The sequence below is a fragment of the Ambystoma mexicanum genome, chromosome 7p, assembly GCF_040938575.1.
Source record: "Ambystoma mexicanum isolate Mex_15411 chromosome 7p, UKY_AmexF1_1, whole genome shotgun sequence".
Classification (NCBI taxonomy): Eukaryota; Metazoa; Chordata; class Amphibia; order Caudata; family Ambystomatidae; genus Ambystoma; species Ambystoma mexicanum.
In genome coordinates, this window is record NC_090939.1 from 144,017,555 (window position 1) to 144,030,506 (window position 12,952).

At 48.4% G+C, this 12,952-nt stretch overlaps 1 protein-coding gene across 1 annotated transcript in view; it reads right to left on the reverse strand.

The window, feature by feature from the left end:
* Positions 1 to 268: 268 nt before the first annotated feature.
* Positions 269 to 12,952, reverse strand: part of LOC138525759 (uncharacterized) — an 815,930-nt gene continuing 803,246 nt past the window's right edge. The window contains exon 20 of the mRNA XM_069635930.1: positions 269 to 1,900. Coding sequence (XP_069492031.1) covers positions 1,790 to 1,900 — 111 coding nt within the window. The 3' untranslated portion in view covers positions 269 to 1,789. The remainder of the gene's footprint in view (positions 1,901 to 12,952) is intronic.

Below are 12,952 nucleotides of genomic sequence, written 5' to 3' on the forward strand. Positions count from 1 at the left end.
AAAGGAAAATTCATAATCTGTTTGGCACAGATATCTTGGCAAATTCAGCAACGCGGCTTTGCTGGAGAAAGATTGTTGATTACACTATTATATTTACCTTCCATATATACGAATGACAGTGTGCCCTGCTTACTCATGGAAGGGCCAGACTCAAATATGTTTCAGCCTCGATCATGCTTTCTAGTTGTCACTGTCTATCTACACAGTTCTTTAGAGCTACTATGCCAATAGCATGACCATCGATCTGTAAATGGAAAAAATAAGTACGTACTTTGGAAAAATGTTTTTATTGGTAAGAGGCACAAGATTATTAGTGCAAACTTCTAAAAACAGGTGTACATCATTCCAATGACACTCTCCTCATGTACATGAAGTTTCTATGTAAGAGAACACATACATCATTTTCAAGTCAGAATACAAAACACATTTTTTTATTACAGTATTTGCTTACCCACCCCCAAATGCCTCACATCGAAGAACTGAAGTCTATTATTCATTGAAATAACGATAAAACTAGATCTGACCGAGTTGCATTTTTGTCACTATCTCAGGGCACAGATTCCTCCCCATTACTTGCCCATTACACCCAACTTCCATCTTTCGATGGTAATGAGGTATAGTGTACGAAAGTGTCCATTAGATGGGCAAGTGATAATGCAGAGTTTGTCATTTAATGGAGCAATACCTCCTGAACTGCAGAGTGAGAACGAGTGAAGGAGAGAGAAAACGTGTGCGCAAATATACATATGAGAGAAATAGGGATGTGTATGTCATTGTTTAACAATCTAGGGTCCTTGCAAATATGAATAACTGCACAAACAACTTTCATGTGCTTCTCAATTTAAATGAGGCATTACTTTGAATCACATAAGGCAAGAGTAGAGTTAGGTGGTGGGATACTGTTAGTGAAGGCAAAGAACGAGGGGAACAGTGAAGGAGGAAACCCTTTTTCCGCAGGACACCATGATCATCATCTGTCAAGATTGGTATGTTCGTGGCAGCACAACATAACATGACTCAATATGTTTGTAGAATTACAATAAAATAGCAGACATTACCTTACACAATACTCCATCATGGGTTAGATTTAGATTTATTATTATTATTATTATTTCCAAAATTAACTCTACCATATTGACCTCCATTAAACTACAATTGGTTGACCTCCAGTGAAGCTTGACCTACTGACCTCCATTTAATTGTAACTTGTCGACTCCTAATTAAATTGAATGAAAAGGCACATGATTTGTTCGCTCTCATTGATGAAGTTTAAAGGCAAATTCCAAAAGTGATCATTATCTTTAGAATTTAGTAATATACTACTTTTTTTTATAACACAAACCAGGTTATTTTATCAACGCAGGTATTCATGGTATGCTTTTGGAAAGTCTCTTACATTGTGGTATTGGTTGGTTTCGCTGCAGTAAAGCACTTCTCATTTACCACAAAACTTGCAAGTTATGAAACGGTCACCAAAACGTAGGCCCGTCCTGGTCCAATGTTCATCTTTACTTAAAAATATATTTATTTAGGAACATTTCAATCGCACGCATTTGAACCAACTCAGTATTGCTTCTTTGACATCACAAATATTAAAATAATTATGATTTCTAATTTTTTTGTTAACATCCACTACGTTTCCCATGTTACTGAAGCAACCAGGACGAAACCATCAATGAAACGGTGGGTACATCACTGTCTGCATACCTCCGACTAATACCATTAGGGACAAATCCAATATGACAAAAAAAAGGCATTTGATCGTAAAAATCTCCCGCCGACAGATCTCTCAGGAAAGGATGTCATAGAAGATCTTTGGTTTTTCGGTTTCACTACGAAACTCCTCCACCATCATCCCAACGCGAAAGAGAACAGCTTCATCCCACAACTTGCTCATGACCTGTGGAAACAGAAAGATGGTGTATGGGTGTTAGCAGCAGCTTCTCTGCTTCAACAAATGACTCCTACCTTCAGCCTCAATTCCCAAAGCAAAGGTATTCCATGGTGGAAATCTGACAGGAGGTCTTTGCTGGCAAAGGGACGGTGCAATCAAACATTGCACCATGATTTAGACAGACATGGTTTGCTTATAAAATGTGATAATTAAGCCGTGAAGACTTAGTACACTTCTACATGTTCTGTGTTTGCATAACTTAACTTAATAAAAGGTTACCCAGTGCAAAGTACTTGTCACATTGGTTACGCCTGTACTCCTACTCCATAGTAGGGGGTAGGCGAAATGGCTGAACTCTGGGTAAAATCCCCACACACTGCCATTTTGCCCGTGGAGCAAAACCAGTTTTTTGCAAAACATTTTACATTTTTTTGCTACAGGCCCAGGAATTTCACGCAGTTTGAGGTTCAAGAAATGCTTTTGCATCTGAATTGGCTGAAAAATGTGCATGCCCCAACCAAAAAGAAAGGCAAAGATGAATTTTGATGAAAGTGGCGAAATTGGCCAGTGTGTCTCAACACCAGCAAAGGGAAGTGTAGGTGCAATAATCTACTACATTTCGCTGGCAAATATTTCTGGCCCGCGTATGCCATAGTTTCCTTTCCTCCATACTAACAGGGTATTCATTCATGAGGGGGTGAAAGGTAAGGGCACTCTGCATAGTAAAATAAGAGAAAATTACTTAACTCTCAGTAATGTTCTTTCTGATGGATGTTCCTCTCACGGTTTCCTCATCTCCGATATATATCCTAGCTGCAGCGCAGATCTTCGGAAACATTTCGCAAACAAGGGCTGTAGCACAGATATGCATTGGCTCGTCCTCATGTTTCTACATGCCCCGCGAAGGACAGGACGCAAGTGCTCCTGTGGATCGAGGCGCAGTGCCCCTTGACTTCAGTTACACCCTTTTCCCTAGCACTTAGATGCTGAGGGACCACGGAACCAATGGTGTACTGGCTATACGCAAAGAGGGTCAGGTTGGGACAGCGATGAGGAATCCGTGGGAGGAACATCCATCAGAAAGAACATTACAGAGAGTTAAGTAATTTGTTCTTCTAATGGTTTCCTTCCTCCCACAGATTCTTCATCTAGGATAAACCTACATAGCACAAGGACCCCACTCTGCAGTGCAGAGGAGGCAGCCAGTCCTCCGGTAGAATGAGATTTGAAATGATGAGGCACATCCTTACCCTCAGAGTATTCCGAGATGCAGAGAATGATTCACCTCAGCAGGGTCCGTTTAGTCAAAGCCTTGCCAGCACCAGCATAACCCACAAAATCTTGTCACCATTCCTGATGTCCTTCGTCCGAGAGACGTAGTATTTGAGGGCCCACACTCATAGTATTTGAGGGTTTCTCTGCCTTGGAAGGATTGGGCAGAAGAAAAAACATAGGAAGGTGGAATTTTTGAGAGAGATGGAAGTCAGAGAGCACCTTCGAGAGGAAGTAGGGTCTCACTCTCAAAATCACCTTCTCTTTGGAGAAAACCATAAAGGAGTTTTTTTTTGAAAATTTGGTTTTATCAAGTTTTTATAGTCACGTCATGAATAAAACAGTGCTACATCATTTGAGAAAGAAAAACAAAAGATTAATGTTCACAACTTCATCCCCCCTCCCATCGTTTACCACCCGCCCAACCTCTCCCACACCATGATACATTAAATAGCGATATCAGCAGGGGTCAGCATGTCACTTCACAAAGATCAAACCCTCAAGTACAAGGTGGCCCCCCTTTGGGGGCGGGGGGTAGCTCAAGCCGCCAGGGCCAGGCTGAAGGAGGAATGTCCCACATTTTAACAGGGCCCTATTGGGCGTAGCGGAGGTGTCTAGAGCACAGTGTCCAGATCTAAAAGACTGTCCAGGGCTCGTTATAGTCTATCAGGCCGTTCTCCCATATCTGTCGAAGAATGGAAGCCACAGGCCTTCGCTATTGGACTTGGATTCATCTATCAAGTGGGTCAAGAATTCCATATCATAAATCGCCCGTACTTTAGAAATCCATTCCCCCTCCCCCGGAGCTCAAGGTGACTTCCATTTTTGGGCCCAACAACATCTAGCCGCCACTAGCATGACGTGTAGCATGTGGTCGTGTTTCACCTTTGGACCCCCCTCAACTTCAATGCCGAACAGTATTAGCCAGGGGGATAGGGTCCTTTTCATTCCATCCACCTCTTATCCAAGAGAGGACTTCTCTCCAATAGGTTTGTGCAGCATGACATTTCCACCACATGTGTACATAGTCCCCCATTTCTGTGTGGCATTTCCAACAATGAGGATCATAACCCGCTCTCATTCTGGCTATTCTTTGCGGGGGGTAGTGCCATCTATGGATCAGCTTTAGAGCCTGGTGACGGTATTGGGGGGCGGCTGTGGAGCGGCTGGCCTGTCTACATATCTTGGACCATCTTTTCTCCGTTATGGGAGTGCCTAGATCCTTCTCCCATTGTGTCTGGGAGGATGGGGGGGGGTCTCGCGGGGTGGAGAACAACAAAAAGCCGTAGAGCCGTGATATGACCCCCTTCGTCCCCTTGTGTGTAATAATACATTTCTCGAAGTCTGTTAGCTCCCTCCTGAGAGCGTCTCCCCATCTACCTTTGATAAGGGCATCCTTTAGTTGTAGGTATCGAAAGGGGGAGAGATTGGGAAGGTCGAGGGCATCCTTCAGATCCCCCAAGGATATGAACACCCCATCCGTCCAGAGCTGACCGGCTCTACAAAGACCTGCCTCATACCACTGCTGGAAGGCCAGTGGCTCATTGTTACCCTCCCAGAGTGGGGGAGCCCAGATGCAACTCAGGGGCAAAGGCCATGTTGTGAGCCACCTAAGATAGCCCCCTTCCTTCCATATAGTCCATATCACCCCTAGGACTGGGTGTCTCAATACCCTTTTTGGAATCCTAACGTTCGGGACCCAGAGCCATTCATCTAGCGTGACCGGGGAAAAGAGCAGATTGTCCAGCTCTACCCACTGTTTCTTAGGGCCCGTTGTCAAGTGATCTACTAAGACTCGCAACTGGGAGGCTTTATAGTACGTGTCCAGGTCAGGGAAGTTGACTCTGCCCTCGTCTTTGGGCCTTATCAGAATGTCGTATGCAATTCTGTGGGATTTTCCAGCCCAAAGGTAGTGTAGGAGAGTACGCTAGATCTCTAGGAGGAATGGCTTCGGTATCTGAGTCGGCAGCATTCAGAATAAGTATAACAATTTGGTGAGGATGACCATCTTGATGGAGTTAAGGCGCGCCATCCATGAGAGACCAGATTTCGTCCAGCGTTCCAGATCTCGCTTAACCGCCAACCAGAGGGGGGAGGGTAGTTTGCATTGAAAAGGTCAGTCAGGTCCGAAGGTATTTGGATCCCCAGGTGGCAGAATCCCTCAGGTTGCCTACAGAACGGGAGGCCCTCAATATATTGTTTCTCTTTGTCGTTAAGTTGGCCCACTGGAAACGCCACCGATTTATCTAGGTTTATCTTGTAACCTGTGAGGGCCCCATATTGTTCTAAGCTATCTAGTACCTCGGGAACTGATTGGGAGGGGTAGAGATAGAGCAGGACATCGTCCGTGAAGAGGGTTATTTTACAGTTGGCTTTACCCATATTAACGCCCTGGATTTTGTCGTTTCCCCTGATAGCTATGGCCCAAGGCTCCATTACTAGGGCGTATATAAGGGGGGAGAGTGGACACCCCTGTCGTGTGCCCCTTTCCAATGGTATGGCTTCGAATTCACATCCGTTCACTGTGATTTTTGCTGAGAGGTGTGAGTAAAGGGCTCTCATCCAACCTAGCCATTTGGGTCCCATACCTAGAGATGATAGGGCATTTTCCATGAAGGTCCAGCTTACCCTATCAAACGCCTTTTCTGCGTCTAGGGACAGAAGAAGTGCGCCCTTCACCCTAGCTTCCTTTGAACTTAATATGTGTAGGGTTTTGCGCATGCTATCGGCCCCCTGTCTATGCATCACAAAACCGACTTGATCTGGGTGGATCAATCGAGGAAGATATTTTTCTAAGCGGGTTGCAAGGATCCTAGTGAAGATCTTTGCGTCCGTATTTAGTGCGTATGAGCCGCACTCCACTGGGTCCTTACCGGGCTTAGGGATCACCGTGATTATGGCCTGCAGGAATGTCGGCGGGATAGTGTCTGAAGATTTAATGTGATTAAAGAGTTTGGTGAGCAGCTGTATCAACACTGATTGGTACTGTTTGTAGAAATCAGCCGTGTAGCCATCACCCCCCAGGGTTTTGCCTACCTTCAGTTTCTTAATGGCCTCTTCCTCCTCTTCCCCGGTTATCTCTTTTTCCAGTGTTTCCCTCTCTAGATCTGTGAGTCTTGGGAGGGGGTGGTCCTTTGGGTAGCTTTTTATACTATCCACAGATTCGCCTTCCTGTTTGGTGTAGAGTGCCTTATAGAAGTTCGCAAAGGCTTCAGCTATAGGCCCTGTTTTTGTTTGGGTATTAACAGTATCATCTCTGATCTTCTCTATTCTCCTACCCGCTCTGTTTCCCCTCAACATGTGTGCCAAGAGGGTACCGACCCCATCTCCCTTTTCGTAGTATCTCTGTTTCGTGTATCTCATTTTTTTGACCACCTCCCCAATTAGGATCATATGCAGGGCTTGCCTCTTGTCCCTCATTTCACTCAGGAGGTTTTCGCGGTCTGTGTTACCTTTCGTGAGCTGGGCCCTCAAGGCCCGCAGGTCTTCACAGAGTTTGGACTCTATTAGTGCTCTCTCTCGTTTTTTGGCCGAACCCTCAGCAATTAGGAGGCCCTGAAGGTGGCCATTGGGATTTCCCCAGTGTCATTTATCGTGAAGTAGTTTTCCATCTCTTTCTTTAGGAACTCTTTAAAGACCTGATCTCTCAGGAGGGTATCGTTACAGCGCCATCTATATGTTTGAGGTGTCCTGTAGTCGCCACTCCATGACAAGGAGTTCATGATCTGACCAGGTCACCGATTCGACCATAGGGTTTCCAACCTCCCCCCCTCCTTCTTCTGAGATCAATATTAAGTCAATTCTGGTGTATGTTTGAGGGGGAGGGGAGAAGAATGAATAATCCCCCGGGGCAGGATTACATTTCCGCCAAACATCAACCCAGTAATGTTCCTGGAAGAGGTCCCTCAATGCTAGATTGTCCCTGGTAGGGGCTTTTGGCACGACCCCTTTGACCGACCACCAATCAAGGTGTGGGTCTGAAATAAGAAGGTTGAAGTCCCCCCACCCAGGATCATGGCTCCCTCCGCCCAATTATCCATGACTTTAAGGATTTTGTGGAGAAATTTGATTTGGCCAGTATTTGGTGCGTACAAGGTGGCTAACGTAACCCTCTTGCCCTGGGACAGGCCCTTGATCCCCAGAAATCTACCCCCAAAGCCCCTTTTCGTCTCTACATCGGTGAGATGGAATGATTTACCCAGGAGAATACCCACCCCCTCCTTCTTGGAAGACTTGTGTGAGGCCCAGAAGTTCCTACCAATATCCTTCCCCTTTATCTCAGATTCAGCCCCCCTCCTATAGTGTGTTTCCTGCAAGAAGAGGATAAGCAGCTTCTGTTTACGAAACATGTTACTTGTAAGAGACCTCTTGTTTTGTGAGTTTAGTCCCTTGACGTTGAGCGTACCAATCCTTCCCTCAGCCATGATCGTCGCTGTCTTTGCCCTGTGGAGTTTCAGTGAGTTCCCCCCGCTTCATCAATTGGATTGAGTCCCCTTGCCATGGTGTGGTGTCCCCGTATCCTATACCCCTCCCCCACCCCTTCCCTTCCCTCTACCCCATCTCCCTTACCCATTGTGTAAGGCGTTCATCTCCCTTGCCCGACAAGCATCAGGGTTGGTTAACGAACCACCAGGGCTGCTACCCAGACCCCGGGAGATTAGATGATACGGAACAAACCCTTCAACTTTAGTATTAAGAATATCCTTCCTGAACTTGGTTGGGATTATGATCCCCATGTGGGGACCCACTCAGCTATCCTCCCCCCCGTGCCGCTCATGGGGTGTCACCTGTGTCTCGCTTTGACTCAGAGCAGGTGCCGGGGAGCAGACACCAACCTCAGAGGCCCCCGACCCGCCACCCCCACGAAAGGACGGTGAGCTGTCGACTCCCGCATAGAGGTGCTTCCATTGTTCAAATACATCAGTTAAACATAAACCTTGCCAACAGTGGCATTGACCAAAAGACAACACTCAGCATTTGCCGGCACTTAGGACCATCGAGAAGACCCCGCATGCTCAAGGATCCCCCACATCTCTTCTCACCCCTTGATTCTCCCCCCCCCCAAACCGGGCCCAAACAGCAAAGTATGCCAATGTAGTAGACATTCCGCCAACCCTGGCGACTTCAACAGATAGTGTGTGGTTCCCTCGGAACTGAGGAGACCCCCATCGACCGTGTTAGCCAATGCATTTATGCAGACAACCCTGTGACCCTCCTGGTGGGATCAAACGGGGTCCCCCTGATCGGCCGGCGGGTGCCTCGTTTTCTGGAACTTCCGTGTGCCCTTCACCTTATGTTTCCCCTGCCTCGAGGGGGGACACCGGGGAGCCGGACAGAGTCTCCGCCAGTCTCATTCCTGTCCCTAGAGGGGCCAGGAGAGTCTCCCACCAGTTCATCTGCGGCTCTCTGGATATCCTCCTCGGTGATGAGGCGGTGTCGCTCCCCTTGCCATTCAAATTCCAGGTAGAACGGGAGGCCCCAGCGATATCGGACCCCCCACCCCCATCTCCTGTAGCCACCTGGTGATTGCTGAGCATTTTTTCCCTCATCTGCAACGCGAGGGCGGACAGGTCCTGGTAAATCGCCACCCTGGAATTCTCGTATTGTATGTCTCTCAAGGTCCTTGCCCTCTCGAGTATCCGCACTTTGTCCCTGTAGTAGTGAAATTTGGCAAGGACCGAGCGTGGACCCCTTCCGCCTCCCCCAGCTCGGTGTACTCTGTCAATTAGGACGGACTCTCCCGAATCGGAATCCAGGACGATCCTAATGATGTCTTGAACCTTTGCCTCTAGGCCCGCGGGGTCTCCCCCTCGGGCTCTGCTAGACCGAAAATCCTGAGATTAGTCCTCCGTTCCCGATTTTCCATGTCATCCACCTTGCGACGGAGTTCCTCCTCTCGTTGCTGTAGTTCCTTGAATCTTACGTCCATTTGTGTTTCCAGGATGGCGGTGGATACCTGATTGTTCTCAACCCCCTCTATTCTGTCCTCAAGGGTAGAGACTTTAGAAGGGAGGTCTGCCAGTTTAGCCCCCATGTCAGTTATCATTCCTCTAATTTCCTCGAGGATTGTTTGGATATTGTTTTGCATAACGTTCATGTCAGGGGCTTAGGTGGGGGGGGGGGGGATCCAGCCTCCATCGCTGGGCTCTCCGCTGAGAATTGGTATTTCGCCAAGGTTTCCTTCCAGCTCATGGGTTGCTTCCCCCTTTAACGTCCCCGTGATCGTTCGTTGGCCTCAGTGGTCTTACTCTTGATCAAAAATTCACCTCCAGTCTCACTCCCGCCAGACTTGAAGTCTGATCCGGCCTGCAGGGACCTGAACTTGTTTGGACTTGTTGGAGGATCAATCTGTCCCTTAGGGCGGACTCCGCCACCCCTGCTCTGGTTTACTCCTAGGTCCCCTAGGAGCAGGTTCCCAGGTGGTGTTCCAGTACTGGCAGTTTGGCTATGCAGGGGCTTTCCCACGGTCCACTGAACTCTCCCCCAGAAATGGAGCTCTGGGGCTCCCCCAGTCTCTGTAGTGTCCCAACTGCAGTCCCCCGGCCAACCCAGAGAGGATCGGCTGCCCTGTGGGGGGGAATGCGTCTCGCCCGCGTTGAGGGCCAGCTGTGGGCCCACCAGGGTCTTCTCCCACACACTGGAGTTGTCACAGGGGTGTTGGGGCACCGCTGGGCGGCTCCTGCTGGTGAGTCGGAGGGGGCCCCCGGGCGCATTCCCGCGTGGGCCCAGGCCTTGAAGGGCGTCTGTGACAGTGGTGGTTGTGAGGTCCAGGAGACGAGATGCTCTGCGGTGCTCCGCCGGCGCACAGCGTGTCCCTGGGACTGCAGTGCTTCACTGTGAGGAGGGGCCAGGCGCGCTCCCGCGACGGCCCGGAATCTCCAGTCGCTCTGATAGTGCAGGTGCGGAGGGGGCCGGAGTGGCTCCCGGGGGGGCCCCCCGGCCGCGGAAGCTCCACGTGTCCCGCAGCCCGATGTCTTGGAGGGGGGGGGCCGCGACTCCCCCCGCTGGGCACTCGCGTCGGAAGAGGGACGGCTGGTCGGAATGGGCGCCAAGCCGCGTAGGTCGCTTCACTCACGCCGAGGGCAGTGCGGCGAGAGGGCCTCCTCCCGCGTATGCCTCAGGACCCGATGGGGGAGGGGAGGGCGCGAAAGCACTCCGATGAAGAACTCTGCGACGGGGGCAGCCTGAAGCTTCAGGAAGGTGGCTCCAGGATCACGGCAGTCTCATACAGCGGTTTTTCTGCTTCAGTGCTGCGGGCGTTCCGTTATTTCTTCGGTCTCTGCGATTTTCCCGGGTCCATCAAGGGAGCTCACAGATCAGGCAGCCATCTTGCCTGCGCCCCCTGGTGGCCTCATAAAGGAGGTTTAATAGACATTGCCTGGAGCTCTCGCACCCATCCAGTGGAAGCGATGGCAACCAGAAAAATCAGTCTAAAAGTAGTCTAATAAAACAAGAATGTAGGGGCTCAAACTGAGCATCCATAACAAACATGAACGCTATTTTTAAATGCCACACCAGGACCACGAACTAGCGTGGAGGAAGTGTATTGCACCAACTCCATAACTGTGGTGATTGTGAAGAAAGAGCCCTGCTCAGGGAACCATTTAAATACTGAGATGGCCGCCAGATACTGCTTCACAGTGCCAACCTACAGGCCGGATCCAGCCAAAGACAGCAGAAAATCCAAGACAGGTGATAGAGGACATGAAATAGGGTCCAGATTCCTCTCCCATCACCAAGCCGAGAATTTACACCATCTACAAGCATACATTTACGGTATCCCTACAAAATATCCCCACCAAAAATATCGCCGTACATATGGCCGTTTGTATCGCCGTAGGCAATATTTTTGGGGGGGATAATTTGTGGGAGCAGGGGTTGCAGGGGCGTCCCCCGCACATTTTAAAATAATGCAGGGGTTGCAGGGGTGTCCCCCACAGGGTTCATGGATCAATATTGCCGCAAAAATATGGCCATGTTCTTGTATTGCGATATTTCTGCTGGGATATTAACACATGGAACCAAATTTACTTTGAGGCTAGGCTCGGGCTGAAGGGAGCACATCCAGGATGTCATCCCACAAGTCCCACTCCTTGTATCTCAGCCTCTCAGTAGCCAAGCACGCAAGATCAGGCTGCCGATGTTGGGATGGAAGGCCTGCCCCTCAGACTGGGAAAGCAGATCCAATCTTCTCATAAGGGACCAGGGAGGGCAGATGCACAGGTTCAGAAACTCTGGGTACCAACTCCGGGAATCAATGTGGTCCCAAACAGGTGTAATCTCCTGAGAACCAGCAGAATGGCATAGATCAGTGGGGACACAAAGGATGTTAAATGTCTAATTGACAGTCAATGCTTCCTCAGAGCTCCCTGGCAAGGGCATTTCCTGGAGCAGAACAACACGTGCTTCCAGTTCCGAAGAGATCCACTCGAGTCCCCCAGCAGTAGAAAATCTCCTCTAGAACTTCCTGGAAGGGCTCCCACCTCCACAGAGGGGAGGACAGTGACCAGGGCCAGCCTGATCACTCTTAACACCACCAAGTTGATGGGATCCCGAGACTCTGAAATCGATCAAAGTCCGGTCAGACAGGTGTGCACCCCAACATATCAGGGACGCATCTGTGACTACGGTCACCGCAAGCCAGGGTTGATGGAACAATGCACTTTTCAGCAGGTTGTCCTGAAATTGAAGTTGGGGATACCATTGTCGTTATCTATTCTTGAATATGTACATGAGAGCACATCTGTGGAAGTCAGATTGGACATGAAAGGTTCCCGCACTGATAATTTCCCCACATCCAAAGGGTTGCATACTTACACATTTTTTTTTATTTAACTTCTACTTCGCTGATTTAGATGAAACATTGGGGAGCGCGTACTGATCAGTCCTAAAATTGGGGGACAATGAATCAGTTGGTTATCCTATGCAAATGACGTGGCCCTTTTGGATGGTTCACCGATATGACTTCAGAGGCTACTTACAGCACTGAGCAATTACTCAAAAATGAACTATTTAATTATAAATCAAAATAAATGTCAATTACCTTCAGCAATGGTAGGAAGGAAACCAGTAAGTGAAATGGTCTATCGACAATATTTGCATTGAATCTAGGAGGGAGGTTATCTATTTGGGATTTAATGTAACTAAACAGTATAACAAGGTGGTGATGATTCAAAACATTGAAAGCAAATTAGATCAAAAGGCATTCCAAATTGAGCACATTATTTATTTATTGTTTGTTTGTTTATAAGGTGCCGAAAGCCTGCAGGCATCGGGGCACCACATGAAGACAATTACATACATATAGTAGATGGACTGGACAGAACAGGGCCCAAGACGCTTGGCATGCCAAGAACATGTGAAGGCCGGTACTATTCAGGGTTGCTTAGTTCATTTGAATAGGAAGGTTTTCAATTGCTTTCGCCATCTGAGGAGATTGGATTCAACTTTCAGGCTGGAGAGCAGACTGGTTTGGAAAGGCTCTGCCCAAACCATTTGCTCTCCTGTGGCGGTTAGTTGTAATGAGCCCTTGGGCCTCAGATCTAAGGGAGCGGGTTGGGATGTAGCCCACAATCTTGGACTTAAGGTAAGCCGGACCTTTACCATATAAGCACTTGTGTGTGAGTGTCATTGATTTTAACATTACACAGTCTTCAACCCTTAGCCAATGTAGTTCCTTCCTTCCTTGCTTGCTTCACTGATATGATCAGATTTTTTCTTATGCACGATTATTCGCACAGCATGATTCTGAATATGCTGATATTTTGTCAGGTATTGTTTAATAGC